Source organism: Mesoplodon densirostris, chromosome 2, assembly GCF_025265405.1.
Source record: "Mesoplodon densirostris isolate mMesDen1 chromosome 2, mMesDen1 primary haplotype, whole genome shotgun sequence".
NCBI classification, from domain to species: domain Eukaryota; kingdom Metazoa; phylum Chordata; class Mammalia; order Artiodactyla; family Ziphiidae; genus Mesoplodon; species Mesoplodon densirostris.
The window spans coordinates 106,551,133-106,571,695 of record NC_082662.1 but is presented as its reverse complement, the minus strand read 5'-3'; the positions used below and the strand labels follow the sequence as shown (position 1 = coordinate 106,571,695).

The window sequence follows — 20,563 nt, the reverse complement described above, 5'->3', positions numbered from 1 at the left end:
TGAATGGTAACCTTAACAGGTAGAATATTCTTGGTTGTATGTTTTTCCCTTTCATCACTTTGAATATATCACACCACTCCCTTCTAGTCTGCACAATTTCTGCTGAAAAGTCAGCTGATGGTCTTATGGTATTCCCTTGTACATAACTAGTTGCTCTTCTCTTGCTTCTTTAAGATTCTCTCTTTATCTTTTATTTTTTCCATTTTAATTGCCATTTTAATTTCATTTAATGTGTCATGGTATGGACCTTTTTGAGTTAATCCTGTTTGGGACTCTCTGTGCTTCCTGGACCTGAATGTCTGTTTTCTTTCCCAGGTTAGGGAAGTTTCCAGCTATTATTTCTTTAAGTAAGTTCTCTGCCCCTTTCTCTCTCCATCTGGGTCCCCTATTTGCAAATGTTAGTATGCTTGATATTGTCCCAGAGGTCTCTTAAACTGTCTTCATTTTTTTAATTGTTTTTTCTTTTTTCTGTTCAACTTAGGTGATCTTTTACTACTGTCTGATCCATTCCTCTGATCCATTGCTGATCAATTCCTTTGTATCATCTAATCTACTGTTGATTCCTTCTAGTGCAGTTTTTATTTCAGTTATTGTATTCTTCAACTCTGTTTGGTTTTTCATTTTTCTAACTTTTTGTTGAAATTTTCACCATATTCATTCATTTTTCTCCTGAGTTTAGTGAGCATCTTTATGATCATTATCTTGACTCTTTATTGGCTGGATTGCTTACCTCCACTTTGTTTAGTTCTTTTTCTGAGGTTATGTGTTGTTCCTTTGTTTGGAACATATTCTTCTGTCTCCTCATTTTTCCCAATTCTCTGTGTTTATTTCTAATGATGGTTACATTGCCCAATCTTGGAGAAGTAGCCTCATGTAGGAGATGTCCCATGGGCCCAGCAGCATGCTCCCCTCTGGTCACCAGAGCTGTGTAGTCAAGGGGTGCCCTTATGTGGGCTGCAGGTGCCTTTCTGTATGGTAGGGCCTACTACTGTGGGCATGCTGGGGTAAAGCTGGCTTTGGCTTGGTTGGCTGCAAGGCCTTGCCTTGTGCAGTGGCTGTAGGCTGGCTGGAGGACAGGGTAAGCTTCTTGCATGCTTTGCTTCATGGTCTAGTCTGGGGATGTGTGGGGTCAGAGTCTTTTTATTATCTTGGGAATGCAAAATAGAACCATTTTATTATGCTTTATTGCTTTTTTTCTCAATGCAAGGTGCAAGATTCTGTTGGAGGAAGGGTGAAAACATCCTCTGTTGCATCTGCTGCCACTAATAATGTAAATTCATCCCCCTTTGGATTCCATCTTCTCCCGCCCTCAGTGACGTTTGGAGTGCTCAAAGAAGGACACACCTATGCAACCACTGTAAAGCTCAAGAATGTTGGAGTGGACTTCTGCAGGTGAGGCCAAGGTTCCAAGTGTATGCTCAGAGCACCTTCCCCTACTCTGTGACTTTTCTTTGGTTGCCTACATCAGTGAATGTTTATTGAACTGAATTGTAATTACACCCGAACTCTTGAGTCTTAACATCATTCATTCATTTACTCACTAATTCATCCATTCATTCATTATTCAACAAATTAGTACTTACCAAGCCTCAACTATAGAGTAGGTATTTCTTTGCCTTTCCATTAATTTTTATCCATACTTTGGTTAGAAGCACCTCAAGACCTGATCTGTACTAGCAAAAAATGAAAGAGAAGTTGTACAAGTGTTACAATAACTAATACACAAAACAATAACTAATGCACAAAACTTGAAAGTCTATTTCTCAAATCTACCACCAACTATAATACCAGCTAACATTGGTTGGCACTTTGTGATCTAAACATGATTTTAATTACATTAATTCTGCATAGTTGAGGAAAAAAGGGAAAAAAATTAACCCTTAATCATCAGGGTCATTTTGACTCTGGTGATATGACTTGGAATTATAAACAAGTACCTTAACTCACAGCCTGTACTCCGAATAGAAAATATACTGTATCTGGCATTAAGTGACAAGGAAGTCACCTTAGCCCTTCATTTTCAGATCAAAACCAATACAATTTTAGAGTGTGTAGAACCTTAGAGACTATTATATAAAGGAACAAACTGAGTAACTTGTTTTAAGGTTTTGTAGGCTACAGCAAGGGTAGATCTCAGATCTCCTGAGTACCAGCTCATTGGAGCACCTTGCTTTATCAACACAGCTGTGGTCACTGCTTCTTGTGGGAGATCAGTCCTTCCCACTGGGTCAATATACCATGTATCTATGCCAAGACAACTCCCAATCACAAAATCTCCTCTATACTATTTTGAATTAAGCTTCAGGATTATGTCGAGTTTTTCCCCCCATAAAAATGGGATACATGTTTATTTCAAGTGCAGAGTTATTCTCAGGATCAGTAGCAAGTTTGAGAATGTTTGTGATTCTAAATTCAGGATTGGAAGTCAGATGGAACAAAGCTACAGGAGCATCTGATTGAAAAGATCACCGTCCCATTTTAATTGAGGTGAATTCTCAACTTCAGGAATCAAATTTACTTCCTCACAAACAACCTGACGAGGGACCCAAGCCGCCAGATCGGACATTGTTGTTTATTTAGGTTGTTGCCACAAAGTGGGTGGGGAGAAATGCAGAGTCAACCTCAAACAAATTAAAACCACCCATGCAGACCCTGTGTGTCCAGTACAGAATTTTAGTTTTATAGATTTCAATCCTCAGCTTGTTCAACTCAGCCACCACAGGGCAGACAGCAAAGTGGCTGGTAGAGGGAGTTGGGTAGATGGAGGTAGGCTTCCCTTGGCATTTTAATTTACTCCAGGTCTTTAACCTTCAGGCAGAACCCACAAACCACAGGAAGGGGAAGAGATCAATAGGCACCACGTGTGAGCACCGGGCTTTTCAAGTTCACCAACGTTTTCTGAGCCTTTTCTGTTTCTCTTCTCCCCAAACTTGCAAACCCCATACCATGGCAGAGAAAGACTGGCTCCCATGCTCTGCTGCTTTCCAAAGGAGCCTTTATTCTTCAGCTTAATGACCTGGCAGTCAGTATGTGTGTTCACGCTGGCGGCTACACTGCAGTGCACGCGCCAGCCAAACCTTCGCCACCTTCTGCCCAGACCCGAGCTGCTCGTCAGCATCCGATAACAAAGGGTTGAAACTCAGGTTGGAGTCAGTTTGACGCCGATGAAAACTGTTGGAAAGTCAGTTGTGAAACAGGCCCCAGATTCTTTTTCCAACTGGATATTAGGTTGTTTTTCTACTAGTCTGGACCCCTTGCTCCTGTGTAGGGAATATTAACACCTTCCTGGTTTTATTACTTCCCAGTTCATTCGTGCTCATGTTTTTCATTATGGCATCAATTTATTCCCATCTTTTTTCCTGGTAGGTTTAGGGTGAAGCAGCCCCCACCCAGCACAGGACTGAAAGTGACTTACAAACCTGGGCCTGTAAGTCCTATGTGCTATCTGTTGTGTGTGTCCATGTGTGTGTGTACAGATATGTATATGTTTCCAGTCAAGTGATTTTTAAGTCGTTCTACCTGTTTCAGTTTAAACCATGTTTAAGTCTACTTTTTCTAGTATCATAAACAAAAGGTTCCTGGTATTGGTTCAACATCTGGCTTGATGTCACTTACTTCATGTAACAACCATGAGCAGATCTGTGTGTAAATAGAGTTAAACTTCCAGCTATGGAACCATTTCTGAAGTTCACTTCACTTGTCCCAATACTGCAGTTCTATACAGTTGTCTGAAAATACCTTTTAAAACATTAAATATGATTTAACATGCACTTGGTAAACTGATTACCTAAAGATATCCTGTGACAAATCCTTCTGCAAAGTGAAAAATCACTTGAAAAACTTGAAATATTTCATTGTTTACATTTTATGTAAATCTGGTTTGTTCTCTTGGTATTTGTCAGAATATCATTTAATAACATATTAAGAAATAGTAGTATATTTAAAGTCACCATCTGTCTCATTTCTCCAAAAATCTCTGAAAATACAAATTTTAAAATGTCAACCTATTCTGATTTTATTTGATACATTCCCCCAAATGAGGTGTTTAGTATAAAATGTGTATACTGCCACTTACTTCAAATTAGAATTTCAGAAGTATAGTATGTTATAAACAAAAGGCTGTCTCAAAAGATAATAAAAATCACACCTTCAATCTTAACTTTTATTTCTTGGTCAGTATATCATCTTGCTGCTTTAACACACCTTTCATTTCAGTCAACAAGCTTTGAGTTCCTCCCATATGCCAGTGATAGTGGCAGGGTACAGGGGATGTTAAAGATGAGTGAGACACATAAGGAGCTTACAGAGCAGGACACGTGGTGGGCACTCGAGAGATGTGTGATTGAGTGACAGATGATGTGAGGAAGTCTGGTAGGTACGTGAACCATTTGTCACAGATGGGGACTGCACAGGCTCATGGGAACTCTGAGCAAGGGCGTCCAGTCCCATAACCAGCACATAGTGCTCAGTGAATCCCAAGATCTTAAAGCAGCCACAGTTGCTATACATTGACACAGAAGCATCGGTTGGCTATAGTGCAAAGAAATTTGGCTTCTTGTCCTGACTATGCCACCAAGCAGCTCAGTGATGTTTTTGGTTAATTAATCCTCTGCACCTTGCTTTCCTCGTCTATAGAAGGAGGAGCTTAGACTGATCATTTCTTAGCCCTCTTCCAGCTCCAGTATCTTATGATCTCTATAAAATTGTAGTATGCAGGCTGCAATTTCCAAACAGAAATACATTTTGGGATTAGATCCACTAATTCATGAGTACCTCTCCAAAACAATTCATCATTGTACTGTGTCAAAATTTCAGAATCTTCACAACATAAAGCAAAAACACAGTTAAAGCAAGCTTTTCTCCCACTGTTCTGGGAAGTTAGCAAATCTTTTTCATTTAAAGTAGGGATTAGCCAAAAGCCAAACGACTGCTGGATGAACCTTTATACGTACTAAGAACCCAGCTTGTATTCTTTGAAGCTCATTCTATACTGTTTGTTATTATTATTATTTTTGTCTTTTTGATAGTAGGTTTTGGCTCTGGCAAAGAATGTAACCTCTAGACTTCTCCATATCTAAATCTCACCACTGTTCAGCTTGGTTCTTTGCCAACACTGAATGAATGTACTCCAAGCCTGGGTAAACCTGTGTGATAACAGTCCTCCAGCTGCCCTTGTGCAGAATGTCATCATTCCCCAGTCCTGCTCTGGTTGTTGGGCTTGGAGGGCTAAGGTCCCGGGTCTTAAAACAGAGCTGTTGGATACTCTCCAGTGTGCAGATAGATGCTTACAAGCACACTGTTGAAAAACTGAAACATTTTTCAATTCTATTATTTATAAAACTCTATTGAAGAAAAAAATTCCATTCGTACCTAACTGCTTTCCATGTGGTAGTTTCTTCTGATTTATTTTTTCCAGATAACTGTTCTCAAGTCTGCTTTTTAACCCACCTCCTAGAGAGGCAGCTTAGAAACATAAACAGCTCTTTCTTTCCTGGCTAGTGTTCTTTTCAAGGAGCAAAGCAAGAAGCCTATTCCTTGCTGTGTTTCTTCTTCTTTATATATCAGGTTTCTTTTTTGTTGGTACAAACCTCTTCCATGTAGCTTTCAGATCTAAGCAGTTTGGCATTTAAACTAATTCTGTCTCCCTCTACTGGCTTTGCCACATTGCAGGTCCTACATTAGGAATACTGTAAACCAAGGGGCAGGGCAGGGGAATTGTGAGATTCACCCAGTCTCTTAGATTAAATTTAAGATGAAATTTATATTTATCTTAGATTAAATTTATCTTTATCTACAAGGATGACAATAAATAGAAACATGCTACTGATATTCAAGAAATAGCACAGTTACAGACATCATGAAAGTTTGCCCTCCAGCATCCTGGCATTTAGTTTCCTTATGCTTTTTCTTAAATAGCACTTGATGTTCTCCTTCAGCACTTTTTCCTGGGTCCCGCTTACTCAATGGAATTCAACCTAACTAATCCATGAAGTAATTCTTCTAAATGCTAGAACAGCAATCATTCATTTGTGCCAAATTTATAGATGAGGAAACAAGATTAGAGAGTTTGAGTAACTTGCCCAAAGTCATGTTAAAAATCAAGATTTGAACTCATACATGTCTGATTCTAAAGCTGCATTGTATCTTATAGGTGGCTCCTGGTTTGCAGGCAGAACTGAAAGTGGAGTTATTTGCCATGGCTGTTGGAGAGGATGGTGCCAAGGGATCAGCACACATCTTTCACAATATAGAGATTATGACTGAGCATGATGTCCTATTCTTACCTGTGGAAGCAAATATCCTTTAAAGTTCAATTTGAGTAGTCATATATAGTGCAAAAATTACATTTGAGCAAGGAGTATACAAAAGTCAAAATGCTATTTTCTAATCCCCTCACATCTGCACTCTGTAGCTTCATTTATTCTATTTTTAAAACCATAGAGTTAAATTTCTTAGGACAAAGACTTGTATCTTCATTCATCTTTGAAAGCATCTAGCAAAGTGCCTAACATAGTACATGTGACTGTAAGTTGGATAAATCTCAATATTATTGGCTGTCTATGGGGTATCAGACAATCAGAATTTTTTTAAAAAGTAAGTCTTTGTCATAAAAAAAAACAACTTGTAATCTTGTTGGGGGATAGGAGATACCTTATTATAGAAGTTGAATGGACATACACTGAATTACAATACATTCCTTCATACTGGTGTCTCTTGCAGATAGAATATACAGGTGTCTCTTGCAGGTAGAATATACAGGTATCGAGAACCTATTATATGCAAGGTACTCTATGAAATATTTTATCAAATATAAAAATGAAAATTGGACTCTATCCTAAAAGACTTACATAGTCTGGTAGCAGAAATAAAGTTTTCACACTTGATTCCTATATTGTACTCCAACAGCATGAATCATATATTACTTTGTGTTACAGTTATATCTATTTGATATTTGAGCTGGGTCTTATAGAATGCAAAAACTTTGATGAAAGGAGACTTAAACTAGGAAGAATGAACAAAAGTGTAGCAATAGGAAATCTCCAGGTGTTCAGGAGGGGAAGCAGGGAGTTCAATTTGTTGAGAGATTAGAGTATTAGTAATATAGTGGGAAAGTTGGTTGGAATCAAGTTATGGGAGATTTTGAATCCTTGGCTTTATTATATAAGCAACAGTGAATCATTGAAATTCTGATCCAATGGGTGATATAATCAGCGTATCTTTATAAAAATGAATCCAGTGTTATTGTACAGGATATGCTGAAGGAGAAGAGTTACTGGATATGCAAAGAACCATTGGAAGGCTACATCAACAGGCCAAGTGTAAGGACAAGAAGTATAGTGTGGCAACTATAGTTGGGAAAGAGGGACGTGGATGAAAGACATTTGGCAGGGGGTACTGTAAAATCTAAGGTGGGACCCACTGAGAAAAGGAAGTAAGAGGACATAAGAGTTCACCTGCAAGGTTTGGGGCTCAGGTAATGAAACATGGAGACTCAGGAGTGGATCTCAATTGAGGAGTCTGGAGATATAATAATTTTAAGTGTCAGCTACAGAGGTGATGATAGAAGGTATGGGGAAGGAGAAGAAATGTGGAGTCTGTTTAGGGAGCAGGAGAAAAAAGAGGGCACCAGTGGAGACAGAACAAGCAATTAGCAAAACATGAACTATCTCAAAGAGTTTCAAGGAAACTATGGACACAGTTGACAGATGCTATAGAGATATCAAGGAGACTTTGGATTTAAATAGGACCACTAGATTTGGTTGGGACAAAAACCAAACTGCAGAACGTGAAGAACGGCTGGGTGTTAAGAAAGCAGAAATATTGAGTGTGGATACATTTTCAATCTATTATTAAAGGAAACAGCAAGAGTATATGGTACCTGAAAGAGTACCTCAGGGAGGCAACAGAGAAAAGGAGAGATTTTCAGTTTAGTGTGTTTGTGGGCTGGAAAGAGTGGATCAGAAGAGAAACATTAGAAATATGAATGAGAGGACTGAACCAGCAGTATCCAAAAGAGGGCAAGAGAATAATCAAGAACAGAGCTGAAGTGTTAGTCTTGGCAAGGGAGAGAACAAAGATGGCTAAGGATCCAGACATTCTGAGGTGAAAGAAATTTAGGGGAACTTGTGTCAGATGACCTTGATTTCAGTAGAAATGGAGTTGGATTCATTTGTTCATTCTTTCAAAGATCATAAGTTTTTCTAATGTGCTAGGCATTGGGGATACAGCAATGAACAAGAGATACAAATTTCTGCCTTTATGTAAGCTTACATTCCAGTGGGAGGACAGACAATAGACAAAATAAGTGAAACATGGACTACAATGGTGATAAGTACAAGGGAGAAAACGTAAAGTAGGAAAGGAAGTATAGCGAGTGTTAAGGATTGCAGTTTATAGCAGGGTGGTCACAAAAGACCTCACTGGGAACAATTTTCCCCACTCTGGGAATTAAATCAAGTCCTCTTACATCCTCTTCACATAAGTTATTAGATGCTGATCCAGACTAACTGAATCCCTGTGGCTGATCACAGCAATTAAATAATTTTGCATTTATGTTAATAAAATTTCTATTTCCTTGCTTATAGATTAGAGACCATCTGTCAGGCACAGAGAGATGGGGAAAAGAGTTTTATTAAATCCTTACTCTACTTCCAGTGACAACAATGATAGTTCATAGTCCATTTCCCAAGGCCTGTCCCCCTGCCCCTCCCCACCAAAAAACCATGAAATCTGGATGTTGATGTGGCCTGGGACCTGGTTATGGTGATTGATGGCACGTATAGAAAGGCCAGTCACCCTTAGCAGAAAACATACTCTAGGGGGAACAGAAGAAATTACAGGAGATCAATAGCCATCCTTCATCCCCTAAACATGGCGTGTAGAATTTGCATTAGACAGAAAATACCTAAAATTGAGCTAAATGTGCTAGAGATTCTAATTCTAAAATGTTATCTGAGTTTGCATATACAAATCATTTGTTCATGAAAGTAATAGTCCTTAATGGGTATTTTACCAGTTTTAACAAGCAGCAATTATGATAAGAGACCAAAAGATTTTCCCCAGGGAAAAGAAAATCCTATGGTCCAGAAGATTTCTACAGTTTCTTCCTCTGCACTTGGAATCTTCATGTCCCGTAAAGTTTCTCCACATTAGGTGTCAGGTAAGTAACAAATTTGTAATTTGATTGTCATCCATTCAAACTTGAGGCCTTAGACCTTGCATTCATTCCCATCTTCATACAGCCAGCAACCAATGAGCCACTTAGTCTGGTGGAATGAAAATATTTGTTTTTAATAATTATAACAACTACCCCTTCATAGTCATAAACTATCTAATCCTCATACTATCTACAAGATAGATATTTTCCCCACTTTATAAATAAGGAAACTGAGGCTCAGAGAATCTTGAAGCAGTAAAAATCTAACCTACTTCAATGTGATTCTAAAGTTCACTCTTTCAAGTGCTATTTTTGATGTTGATCGGACTCTCCAAAAAACAAGGGTACAAACACAAACAGCAGGATGCCCTTTTGGACTTGAGAATTTACAGTTAGGCTAGTGGTTCTTAAATTTTTTGGACTCAAGACTCCTCATGTATTCTTAAAAATTATTGAGGATCCCAAAAACCTTTTGTTTATGTGGGTCATATTATCAATATTTACCAAATTAGAATTAAAACTTGGAAAAACTTATAATTTATTAAAAAATAAACCCAGTATATTACCATAAATAAATTGTTAATGAAAAATAACTTTTCCAAACAAAAATTAATAAGAAGAGTATTACATTTTTGCAAATCTTTTCAATGTCTGGCTTAATAGGACATAGCTGGATTCTCACATCTGCTCTGTATTCAATCTGTCACCATATCACACATCACATAGTCTCTGGAAAACTCCTCTGTACGCTCATGAGAGAAAAAGGCCAATAGCATCTTGCATTAGTTTCCTAGGGCTGCTGTAATAAATCTGTATTTGTGTCTCGAGGCTGCCATAACAAAGTACCGCAGACCAGGTGGCTTAAAACAATAGATATTTTTTCTCTTGCAGTTTGGGGGGCCAGACGTTTGAAATCAAGGTGGCAGCAGGGGTTGGTTCCTTCTAGAGGCTCTGAGGGAGAATTTGTTCTGTGCCTCTTTCCTAACTTCTGGTGGTTGCCAGAAGTCCTTGGTGTTCCTTAGCTTATAACTCACTCTGATCTCTGCCTCTGTCCCCAGTGGCATTCTTCCCTGTGTATTTCTATATGTCTCTCCTTATAAGAACAATAGTCATTGGTTTTAGGGGCTCCTCTAATCTTGAATGACCTCATCTTAACTTGATTGCATCTATAAAGACCCTATTTACAAATAAGATCACATTCGTAAGTCCTGGTAGACATGAGTTTTGTGGGGATAAACTCAGTACAGTCCACCCTCTGGTTCCCCAAAATTTATGCCCATCTCACATGCAAAATGCACTCACTCCATCCCAATACTTCCCAAAGTCTTCACCTATCATGGTGTCCTCTCTATCTATGGACTTGTGAAACTAGAAACAATTTGTCAGCTTGCAAAATAGTATAAGAAGACATTCCCATTCTAAAAGGAGAAAATGGAAAGAATAAAGGAGTCACCGATTTAAGTGTTTGCAGTGCAGAGGGGTGGATTTCCTAAGGTTTCAAAGCCTGAGCATAATTATCTGTGTCTGATCTGCCCTCTGGGCCAGAGGCTTCAACAGCACCCCCCTCTAGACCCACAGACGCCTTGTGGGCCCTACCCTCTCAGTTGTTAGCCTGGGACACAGTCTTATCCTCTGGGCACCCCATTTCCTGCTTATAGAAGCCCAGAAGTCTGGCAGCCTTCCTTCATTTCTTGTCTCTGTCCCCCAGGCCAAGCAGGCAGTGTTTCTGCTGACAGAACATTCTCAAAAGGCATCAGTCTTCATGGATGTCAAGGAGATCTACGCCATTAGACGTGAGGGTTCTCCACAGGTCCTTCCTGGATAGTCTCACCTCTGTTCCTAAATTCTGCTGAGATGGTTGATTATACTCATGGTCACAAACCTAATTTCTCCACTAGGTTTTCCAGCTGCACCCTTGATGAACTCTCCAGAGCATGCTTTAGCATTTCCTGCAATATGGACTGGCTGTGAATTTTCCAAATCATCATGTTCAGGTTACTTTCTGCTGACCATTTCCTTCCTCAGTTTATCTCTTTCCTCTTGTATTTTACTATAAGCAGCAAGAAACCAGGACATATCTTCCATGTTTTGCTTGGAAATCCAATTTCATTGCTTATAAGTTCTACTTTTTACCCAAAAGCAGAACACAGTTCAGCCAAGTTTTCTGCCACTTCGTAACAAGGATCACTTTTCCTCCACTGTCCAATAACATTCTTCATTTCCACCTGAGGTCTTAGCAAAATCACCTTTAATGTTCATATGTATACCAAATTCTGTTCATGATGTAGGAATTCTCTAAGATGCCTGAAGTGTTCTTTACTTTCCCCATCACTTCCTTCTGAACCCTCACCAAAAGTGCTTTTACTGTCCATTATTTCTACCAACAGTCTGTTCAAGGTAATCTAGACTTTCTTCTATCATGTAGCTCAAAATTCTTCCTGCTTTCACCCATTACTTGATTCCAAAGCCACTTCCATATTTTTAGGTATTTGCTATAGCAGTACCTCACTTCCTGGTACCAAAATTTGTTATCAGTTTCCTGAGGCGGCCATAACAAATGACCACACTGGGTGGCTTAAAACAATGGATATTTATTCTCTTGCAGTTTAGGAGGTCTGAAACCAAGGTATTAGAGAGTTCGTTCCTTCTGGAAGCACTGAGGGAATTTGTTCCATGCCTCTCTCCTAGTTTCTGGTGGTAGACAGAATCCTTGGTGTTCCTAGGGTTGTAGCTGCTGTCACTCCAATCCCAATCTCTGCCTCTGCTGTCATGTGTCCTCCCTCCCTGTGTGTCCTCACATGGCATTCTTTTTTTAAAAATTTTACTGGAGTATAGTTGATGTACAATGTTGTGTTAGTGTCAGGTGTACAGAAAAGTGATTAAGTTATACATATACATATATTATTCTATTTTAGATTCTTTTCTCATGTAGGTCATCACACAACATTGAGTTCCCTGTGCTATACAGCAGGTCCTTGTTGGCCATCTACCTTATATATAGTAGTGTATGTATATTTATCCCAAGCTCCTGATTTATCCCTCCCTGCCACATTTCCCCTTTGGAAACCATAAGTTTGTTTTGATATGTGTAAGTCTGTTTCTGTTTTGTAAATAAGTTCATTTGTATCATTTTTAAATTAATTCCACATATGAGTGGTATCATATGATAGGTCTTTCTCTGACTTACTTCATTTAGGATGATAATCTCTCGGTTCATCCACGTTGCTGCAAATGGCATTATTTCATTTTTTATGGCTGAGTAATATTCCATTGTATATATGTACATTTGCTTTATCCATTCATCTGTCAATGGACTTTTAGATCGTTTCCATGTCTTGGCTATTGTAAATAGTGCTGCAATGAACATTGGGGTGCATGTATCTTTTTTTTAATTTTTTTTTCTTTTTGCGGTATGTGGGCCTCTCACTGTTGTGGCCTCTCCCGTTGCGGAGCACAGGCTCCGGATGCGCAGGCCCAGCGGCCATGGCTCACGGGCCCAGCCGCTCCGCGGCATATGGGATCCTCCCAGACCGGGGCACGAACCCGTATCCCCTGCATCGGCAGGCGGACTCTTAACCACTGCGCCACCAGGGAGGCCCCATGTATCTTTTTTTTTTTTTTTCTTTTTGCGGTATGCGGGCCTCTCACTGTTGTGGCCTCTCCCGTTGCGGAGCACAGGCTCCGGATGCGCAGGCCCAGCGGCCATGGCTCACGGACCCAGCCACTCCGCGGCATATGGGATCCTCCCAGACCGGGGCACGAACCCGTATCCCCTGCATCGGCAGGCGGATTCTTAACCACTGCGCCACCAGGGAGGCCCCATGTATCTTTTTGAATTATGGTTTTCTCCAGATATATGCCCGGGAGTGGGATTACTGGATCATATGGTAGTTCTATTTTTAGTTTTTTAAGGAACCTCCATACTGTTCTCCATAGTGGTGGTACCAACAGTGTAGGAGGGTTCCCTTTTCTCCACACCCTCTCCAGCATTTATTGTGTGTAGACTTTTTCATGATGGACATTCTGACCGATGTGAGGTAGTACCTCGTTGTAGTTTTGGTTTGCATTGCTCTGATAATTAGTGATGTTGAGCATCTTTTCATGTGCCTTTTTTTTTTTTTTTTTAATGTAGGGCTGCATGAGCTGTTTGTATAGTTTAGAGATTAATCCCTTGTTGGTTGCTTTGTCTGCAGATATTTTCTCCCATTCTGGGGGCTGTCTCTTCATTTTGTTTATGGTTTCCTTTGTTGTGCAAAAGCTTTAAGTTTTATTAGGTCCCACTTGTTTTTGTTTTTATTTTCCTTACTCTATGAGGTGGATCCAAAAAGATATTGCTGAGATTTATGTCAAAGGGTGTTCTCTATTTTCCCCTAAGAGTTTTATAATGTCTGGCCTTACATTTAGGTCTTTGATCCATTTTGAGTTTATTTTTGGGTATGGTGTTAGAGAATGTTCTAATTTCATTCTTTTACATGTAGCTGTACATCACATGGCATTCTTATAAAAGCAAATCATTGGATTTAATCTTATCTGGAATGGCCTAATCTTAACTAATTATATTTGTAAAGACCCAAATTCCAAATAAGATCACATTTATAGGTTCTGGGTGGACATGAATTTCTGGAGGACACTATTAAATTTATTGTTTTGAAACATTTTTGACCTTGCGGACTCCTCGAAAGAGTCTTCAGACCCCTAGGGGTCTTGGAATATACTTGGGGAACCACTGATTAAGATGTGATTTATCTCGGTTCTAGTCGATGCCTTTCAGAAGTTATCTTAAACTAAGTAGTGGTAAAGTTTGAAACTCTAGCTAGATAATTCTGAAAACTACAGAAGAGCTTTCAAATTTTCATAATGTCTGTTGGCACCAATCTATCAAAAGTAATGAATGACATGCTTCAAAATTGTGACTCATTGCTAAAGAAGTTCAGAACTCAATCAGGAATTGAGAGAAGTTAACTGAAATCTGAGTGCAAATATAGGATTCCTGTTACCCAAATCACATGAAACAATTGGAAGAGGTATGATCTTTGAGTCCCCTATTGATATAGGAAATCGTTTTTAAAAAGGACTAAGCATATCCTTATATGCTTCAGAAAGAATGACTTGGGTGAATTTAGTCCCTATAGCTCCTCTGTAGTCTCAAAATCTTGACTAGTAAGTAGGACTATTTCCTTAGCCTGTCTACGATGATGACTGTAACATGAGTATGAATTACTGATCCAGTAACCTTAGCCAACTAGAGATTAAACTGTCCCATAGCTGAATAATTATCTTTTCAACACTGGGAAGGTTTGGAAATAAGTAAAGAATGAATAAGCACTCAAAAAAAAAAAAAAAGTAATGACATGAATGTACCTAATAGAAGAAATGTCTTAAGTGATGTTGTCTTTATGCCTCTTTGTTCATATTATGAGTTAATGACATTAAAAGATGCCCAATGTACTTACTCATATTAGACATCTATTGTAAAGATTTTCTGTAATATCTGACAGATAACATTTTAATCCATTTCTTTTCAATCTTATCTATGTATATATTGGAATCATTCTATAGGTTTATACCTTGTATGTCTCACACAGTAAAAGTAACATATTCTGTGTTTACTCTGAGCCAGTGGTAAGTACTTTATAACTTCAGTGTAGGTAGCATCATGCCATTTTGTAGATGAGTAATCTGAAACATAACCAGGTTAGGCAATTTGCTCTACAGAAGCTGTATTAGTTATCTATTGCTACGTAACAAATTACCCCAAAACTCAGTAAGCTTAAAGCAACAGACATTATGATCTCATAGCTTGTGTGGGTCAGGAATCCAGGCACAGAGCTGTTGGGTACTCTGGCTTAACTAGGAGTGAACCTGCTTTCAGCTCACTCAAGCAGCCGTTGGCAGGATGCAGCTTCTTACAGGCTGTTAGACTGAGGACCTCAGTCCCTCACTGGCTGTTGTCTGGACACTGCCCTCAGGGCATCTCACAACATGGCAGCTTGTGTTTACCAGAGCGATAAAGAAGACCTGAGAGAGCACGAGCAAGGCAGAATTCAGGGTTTTATAACCTAACCTTGGAAGAGATATCCTATTACATTTGTTGTATTCTATTCTTTAGAAGCAGGTCACTAGGTCCAGCCTACGCTTGTGGGGGTAGGGATTATACAAGGGCAGCTAGTGCTCGGCCCTAACAAGGATCGGGCCAGCGACTGCGGTACACATCAGAGCTGCTCGCATCTCACAACCTCAGAAATAGAGATAGGACGTAGAATATAAGGTGATGTTATCCTTAAGAGCCTTAGTCCTATCTCAAAACTAAGGCTCTTAGATTATGAGGAAAGGGATGGATTGTAGATACTGTTTGTAGGCCAGGTGGCTTCCTCCTAAGCTCTTGCCTGGTCTGGCCTGGAAAGGCTGCACTGACGGATAGGTGAGTGGAACCCTAGATGCCAGTGACAGACACCACTGTCTCCTTGGTCACTGTCCTAGATGCTCTGCTAGACTTCCTTGGGATGAGATATGACTTATGATACTTGTCACAGAGAAACACTTTAATTAATACAATTACTACACTAAGCACCTAACTTCTAGCCAGGGAATCTCAAATTGTTAAGCATATACTTCTTATTAGGAGTATACCATCTAAGCTTATTTGAAATAAGTATATATAGACATATGGAGATTTATTTATTTCTAAGTTAAGCTTAGATGGTATACTCCTAATAAACCATTCATGAGCCTCCTCTTTATGGCATTACAGGCTTCCATAGGTAACAATGCATCATTTGCAAGAGATTATTCATTAAGTGGTTTCAGTACAAAGGACTGTGTGTAGCCAATGGCTGGCTAAACCAATAAATGCTGACTTAATGACTAGAAATTAGCTTGGCTTAGAATTTTTTTTTAAACTCACCTGTTAACCTCAAACTTTTAGGTAAGGAGTTTCAAATACTTTGACCAAAAGCTATATAGCTCAGTTACTTACTGTACATTTCACTTTATCTGAGGTAAGTTCCCCTTCTCTTTGATTAGTGTAACATCAGACGGAAGCACCTTTAAATCCCCTAGTACTGTCACTCTGATCAACCTTAAATAGCTGCAAAACTATAAGAAAGCAGCACTTTTAAAACAAAATAATTTTTAATGACATATACATCTAGAGTACCCACCTGGAACTTGTTTTGGTTTGCAAACCATCGATAATGTTTCAATTTCTTTCTGTTTCAATGAACAACTCCAAGAAGCACAAACAGCCTTTGCTCTCATCAAGTTATGATGAGAGAATTAAGTAACTCCTCTCCTTGGTGGCAGGAATAACTGCCTAAAAAGGTTGATTCTTCAGACTGGAAAGCACCTAGAATTCACCATACTTTCTGTTCTCTTGCCTTTCCACAGTTAAGCCTCAGGAACTCCATGCCTATATTCTTTTTTACTCTCATTCTGTTCAAAAAATCCTACTGCTCAATCCCTTACTTCAGTTCAGTAACTGTGTTATGCTTAGGAACAATAATAGACTTGTGGTTTGGGACAGATAAGAACTGCAGCTCTGAGACTGGCAAGAAAATGGTAGCACTACAAACAGCAAGGTAGATGAAAGGACAAATTCATAGAAACATACAAACTACACTCAAGAAGATATGGGAAATCTGCACAGATCTATAACAAGGAGATCCAATTAGTGATTTAAAAACTTCCCACAAAGAAAAGCCTAGTCCCAAAGGTATGTGTCAATTTCCTTTCCTAAAACATTCCCACTTCCCTACCACATATATATACACACACACACACACACATACATACATACATACATACATACATACATACAGTGTATTACTCACCCAGAAAGCACAGCAAGGCATCTCTGCTTGACTACTCTTTAATTAGAAACAACTACTTAGAGAAGTATAAACAGCAATTAGGAGCTTTTTATACACAGATAACCTGCAAGAGGTTAAGTTTAAAGAGGCTGTTCTAGATAACTTTTATGGTCCCTTTCAGCTCTGTAAGTCCAAGACTCTGCAGTTACAGGCAGAGGGCAATCAGTTACATACCTGATTGTCTCAGCAGGCAGTAAAACCTAATACAGAGAGGCAACAAGTTACCCAACAAATCTTCTGACATAAAAGAAATAAGGAAAACTTCAGAAATGTTAATTTCAACTCTAGTGAAACAAATACTTAATTTTAAAAAAGTTCTTTGCTTCCTGCTAGAATATAAAGGGAACAACTCCTGCAGGGCTTGCCATTCAGAGCACAGATTTTAAACTAGTCTGTGTTTCAGTCCAAGAAATGGAGCCCATACTGCTATGTTGGAATTCCCTCAGGCAAAGTTAGGAAACACATCCTATGATCTTTGTTTTGCAACATGATAACCTCTTATTTATTTCAAAGATTACACCAACTCTACTGCTGCTTAGTTTGGAAGTCCTTTTCAAGAAAAAGTTGAAAAAGGCACCACATTTCAGTTCTAAGTCAATGTTAAAATCAGCTTCTCCCTCTTTTTCTTTTTCCTCTTCTTTTCTTCCAAGTGGCTGGTAGCATCAGCAAAAAACATAACTTCACTTTTTGCCTCACATTCCCTCTTGAGATACTCAAGACCTGCCATGTTGAAGCCGATAACATCCTGAGAAAGAATACAAGAGAGATTAAATAAACTTCCTCTCAATTCAGTTCAATATCGCAGCGTATGTGAGTCAGGGGAACCAAAGCTTCATATGTTGCTACTCATCCTTCCCTAAGGTTTTTCCTTGTTTGTTTGTTTGTTTGTTTTCCTTATGTCTACTAGCTCCAACAAAAACCTCATCTTAAATATACATGCATGTCAGGTCAATATCACCAAAGACAGGGCACAGCACACTATGCTACTTGTAAGTAACATACACACTAGAATTTTCCGCTCCTTGTTCTGTCTCTACAAAGATACTTACCCGGACTTGGCTGACTTTTGAAATAGTTGTTTCCTTTAATTTTTCAATCACGGGCACAAGCATTTGGTTGCTAGTGATCTGGCCAAAGTGAATCCTAACAAAAATAAAACCAGGCATGTCACAAAGAAAGATAGTGCTTCTAGCTCTACCTATCCCTTCTAGAACTAGCAAACAGACAAAATGTCCAAAAAAAAAAAATCATTTCACCGATCATGGGAATACAGAAATGCTCCTAGGAAAAAAAAAACTAAGGAAGTTTCTTCCTACTATTCAGTTCTATCCAATAACAATTTTTAAAATACTACCCTAACATTCAACTCATTTGCAAAGCTGACTCTTTGCAATCTACCCGGTGGCCACAGATTTTGACAATGGCATTCTATGGAAAGATCAGAGGAAAATGGGCCTTCTAAGAATTGCTAACTCAAAGATTTATTAATATTTCAGCCAAAAAGAGATGATCAAACTCTGACCTAGAGTACCAAGATGCCCTTGATGATTCATGCTCCTTTAACCTCCACATTCACCCTCACCCTCAGTTGTGACCTGCCATATCTACCTGCGAGGTAGCACCCATCTACCACCCCAATATGCTAGAAATATTCACTGTGTTTCTTAGAATCAGTAACCCCGATTCAATAGCACATATGCCATAGCAATTAAAAACTAAACTGTAAATATGACAACAGAATAATATAAACATATCATTGTTCATTTGCTACTATCCTGAAAGAAGTAAAGGAATGAAGGGTTAATGATCATGAAAAAAGGCTAATTCACCAAATACACCTGTTTTCTTTTTAACTATTTGGTATTGGCTGAGCAGTTTCTGTTTTCCTAATAGCATTTTAAGGACTGTTCAAATTTGCCTCTATTCCTGTCCTCTGATATAATGGCTTGAGACTGGGGGACAGAGTGGGAGATAAGAATATATTACACCTTTGTAAATATATTTTCCCTCTGTTACATATTAATAAGAATTCTTCCTATTTAAGAATATCATCTAATGAACATTTTCTTTACGTTTCTTAGTTCCCTCCAAATATGCCCCTATCCTTCCATTTGTACTTGTAGAGACCTGGGAAATAAACTGACTACTCCTTAAAATGCTGTTATGAAAACAAGACCATTTAGTTTAAACTGAATAGTCAAAAAGAAACACTGAGGCAGACTGGCCATTCAGAGATGGGCTTTCAGCAAACTGACTAGAACCGGAGCTGCTACCTTAGACTGTAACCTGGAGACCTCCGCCTGCCTGAGCATCCTTAGCAACATAGTACCTCGTGCTACTTAGAGTTGGGTCATCACTATCTGCGTTTTATGAGCAAGACTGATTCCAAAGGATAAGAATTATGTCAGGCAGCACTGAAATTCCCAACAGTCTCTGAAACACAAACATCACATTTCTTAATCCCAAAGCATGGACAGCTTCAGGTGAGGCACTACTGGAGCAGTTATGCGGATGAGACATGATATTCTTTTGGAAAGGACGTTACCTGAGGAGAAAGAAGAGGCACCTACATAGAAGTTCAACATCAGAGCCCAGCTGGATGAATTCATTAAAGAGCTTAAGAATGTCTGGGACGTAAGAGAAAGGCAGCACAAGCAGAGATTCTTCCAGCTCACTGAAGAGGAAAAAATAAACATTAAAAATGCCACGTTTCTTAACATGGTCAATTTAAAAATCTTTTCCTCTCCTATTTTTTTTTTCTACTTTTATACTTGAGTAGATCTTACCCATCCAGAGTTAAACATACATCTGTATTATAAATGGTTCTCTTTTCAACGTTTTGGTTTTTTATATTTAGTATTTTAACCTACTTGATGCATTCTGGTCCATGGCAGGGTAGGAGAATCTAACTGTTTTTCTTTCAGATAACCAATTTCTTTAAGGCCTTTTGTTGTATATCCCATCTTTATATGATACTTCTTTTACCATGTATTGAGTCCTTCTATATCATAGAGTGTTCTACGGCTTTAGAGTCTGTTTTCATAACTGATTCTGACAACAATCCTGTACTGTTTTAATTTTGCATTTTTACAGTTTTTTAATCTAGGAGAACAGCTCCCTCTTGTTCTTTTTTTGGTTTGTTTTACTTTTCTTGAGCTAGTTCTATTATCATTTCATCAATTCCAACTCTCAAGAGGATTTCAATTGGGATCACAAACCTATAGACCAGTTTAAGAAAAACCAAATCTTTAAAACACAGAATCTTCCCATCTAGGAATGCATCGTACCTCCATTACTCTAAATTTTCTTTTACATTTCTCTAGCAAAGTTTCATTATCTTAGATAGGGCCTGTTTGTTTCTTGTATGGGATATACTCAGACACTGTGATTTGTTATTAAAAAAATGATAACTCTCAGTAGATGAAACTCAAATATTATTCCAAAAATGAATGACAAAACATATAAAAAAATTCTTAAAAAAACGGTAAGAGAAACAACTATAAAGCACAAGAAAGGGAAAGTAAAAATTCACAGGAAA

At 38.7% G+C, this 20,563-nt stretch overlaps 2 protein-coding genes across 3 annotated transcripts in view; one reads left to right on the top strand and one right to left on the bottom strand.

The window, feature by feature from the left end:
• The window catches only part of SPAG17 (sperm associated antigen 17), a 221,521-nt gene extending 212,368 nt beyond the window's left edge, over positions 1–9,153 (top strand). The window contains exons 45-48 of the mRNA XM_060120028.1: positions 1,208–1,392; positions 3,367–3,427; positions 6,152–6,296; positions 9,014–9,153. Of these exons, the coding sequence (XP_059976011.1) occupies positions 1,208–1,392; positions 3,367–3,427; positions 6,152–6,296; positions 9,014–9,153 (531 nt within the window). The remainder of the gene's footprint in view (positions 1–1,207; positions 1,393–3,366; positions 3,428–6,151; positions 6,297–9,013) is intronic.
• A 7,201-nt stretch (positions 9,154–16,354) lies between these two features.
• The window catches only part of WDR3 (WD repeat domain 3), a 46,248-nt gene continuing 42,039 nt past the window's right edge, over positions 16,355–20,563 (bottom strand). For both annotated transcript variants that reach the window (XM_060090363.1, XM_060090362.1), the window contains exons 25-27: positions 19,571–19,699; positions 18,075–18,168; positions 16,355–17,770 (exon numbers count right to left, since the gene is read on the bottom strand). In XM_060090363.1, the coding sequence (XP_059946346.1) occupies positions 17,615–17,770; positions 18,075–18,168; positions 19,571–19,699 (379 nt within the window). In that variant the 3' untranslated portion in view covers positions 16,355–17,614. The remainder of the gene's footprint in view (positions 17,771–18,074; positions 18,169–19,570; positions 19,700–20,563) is intronic.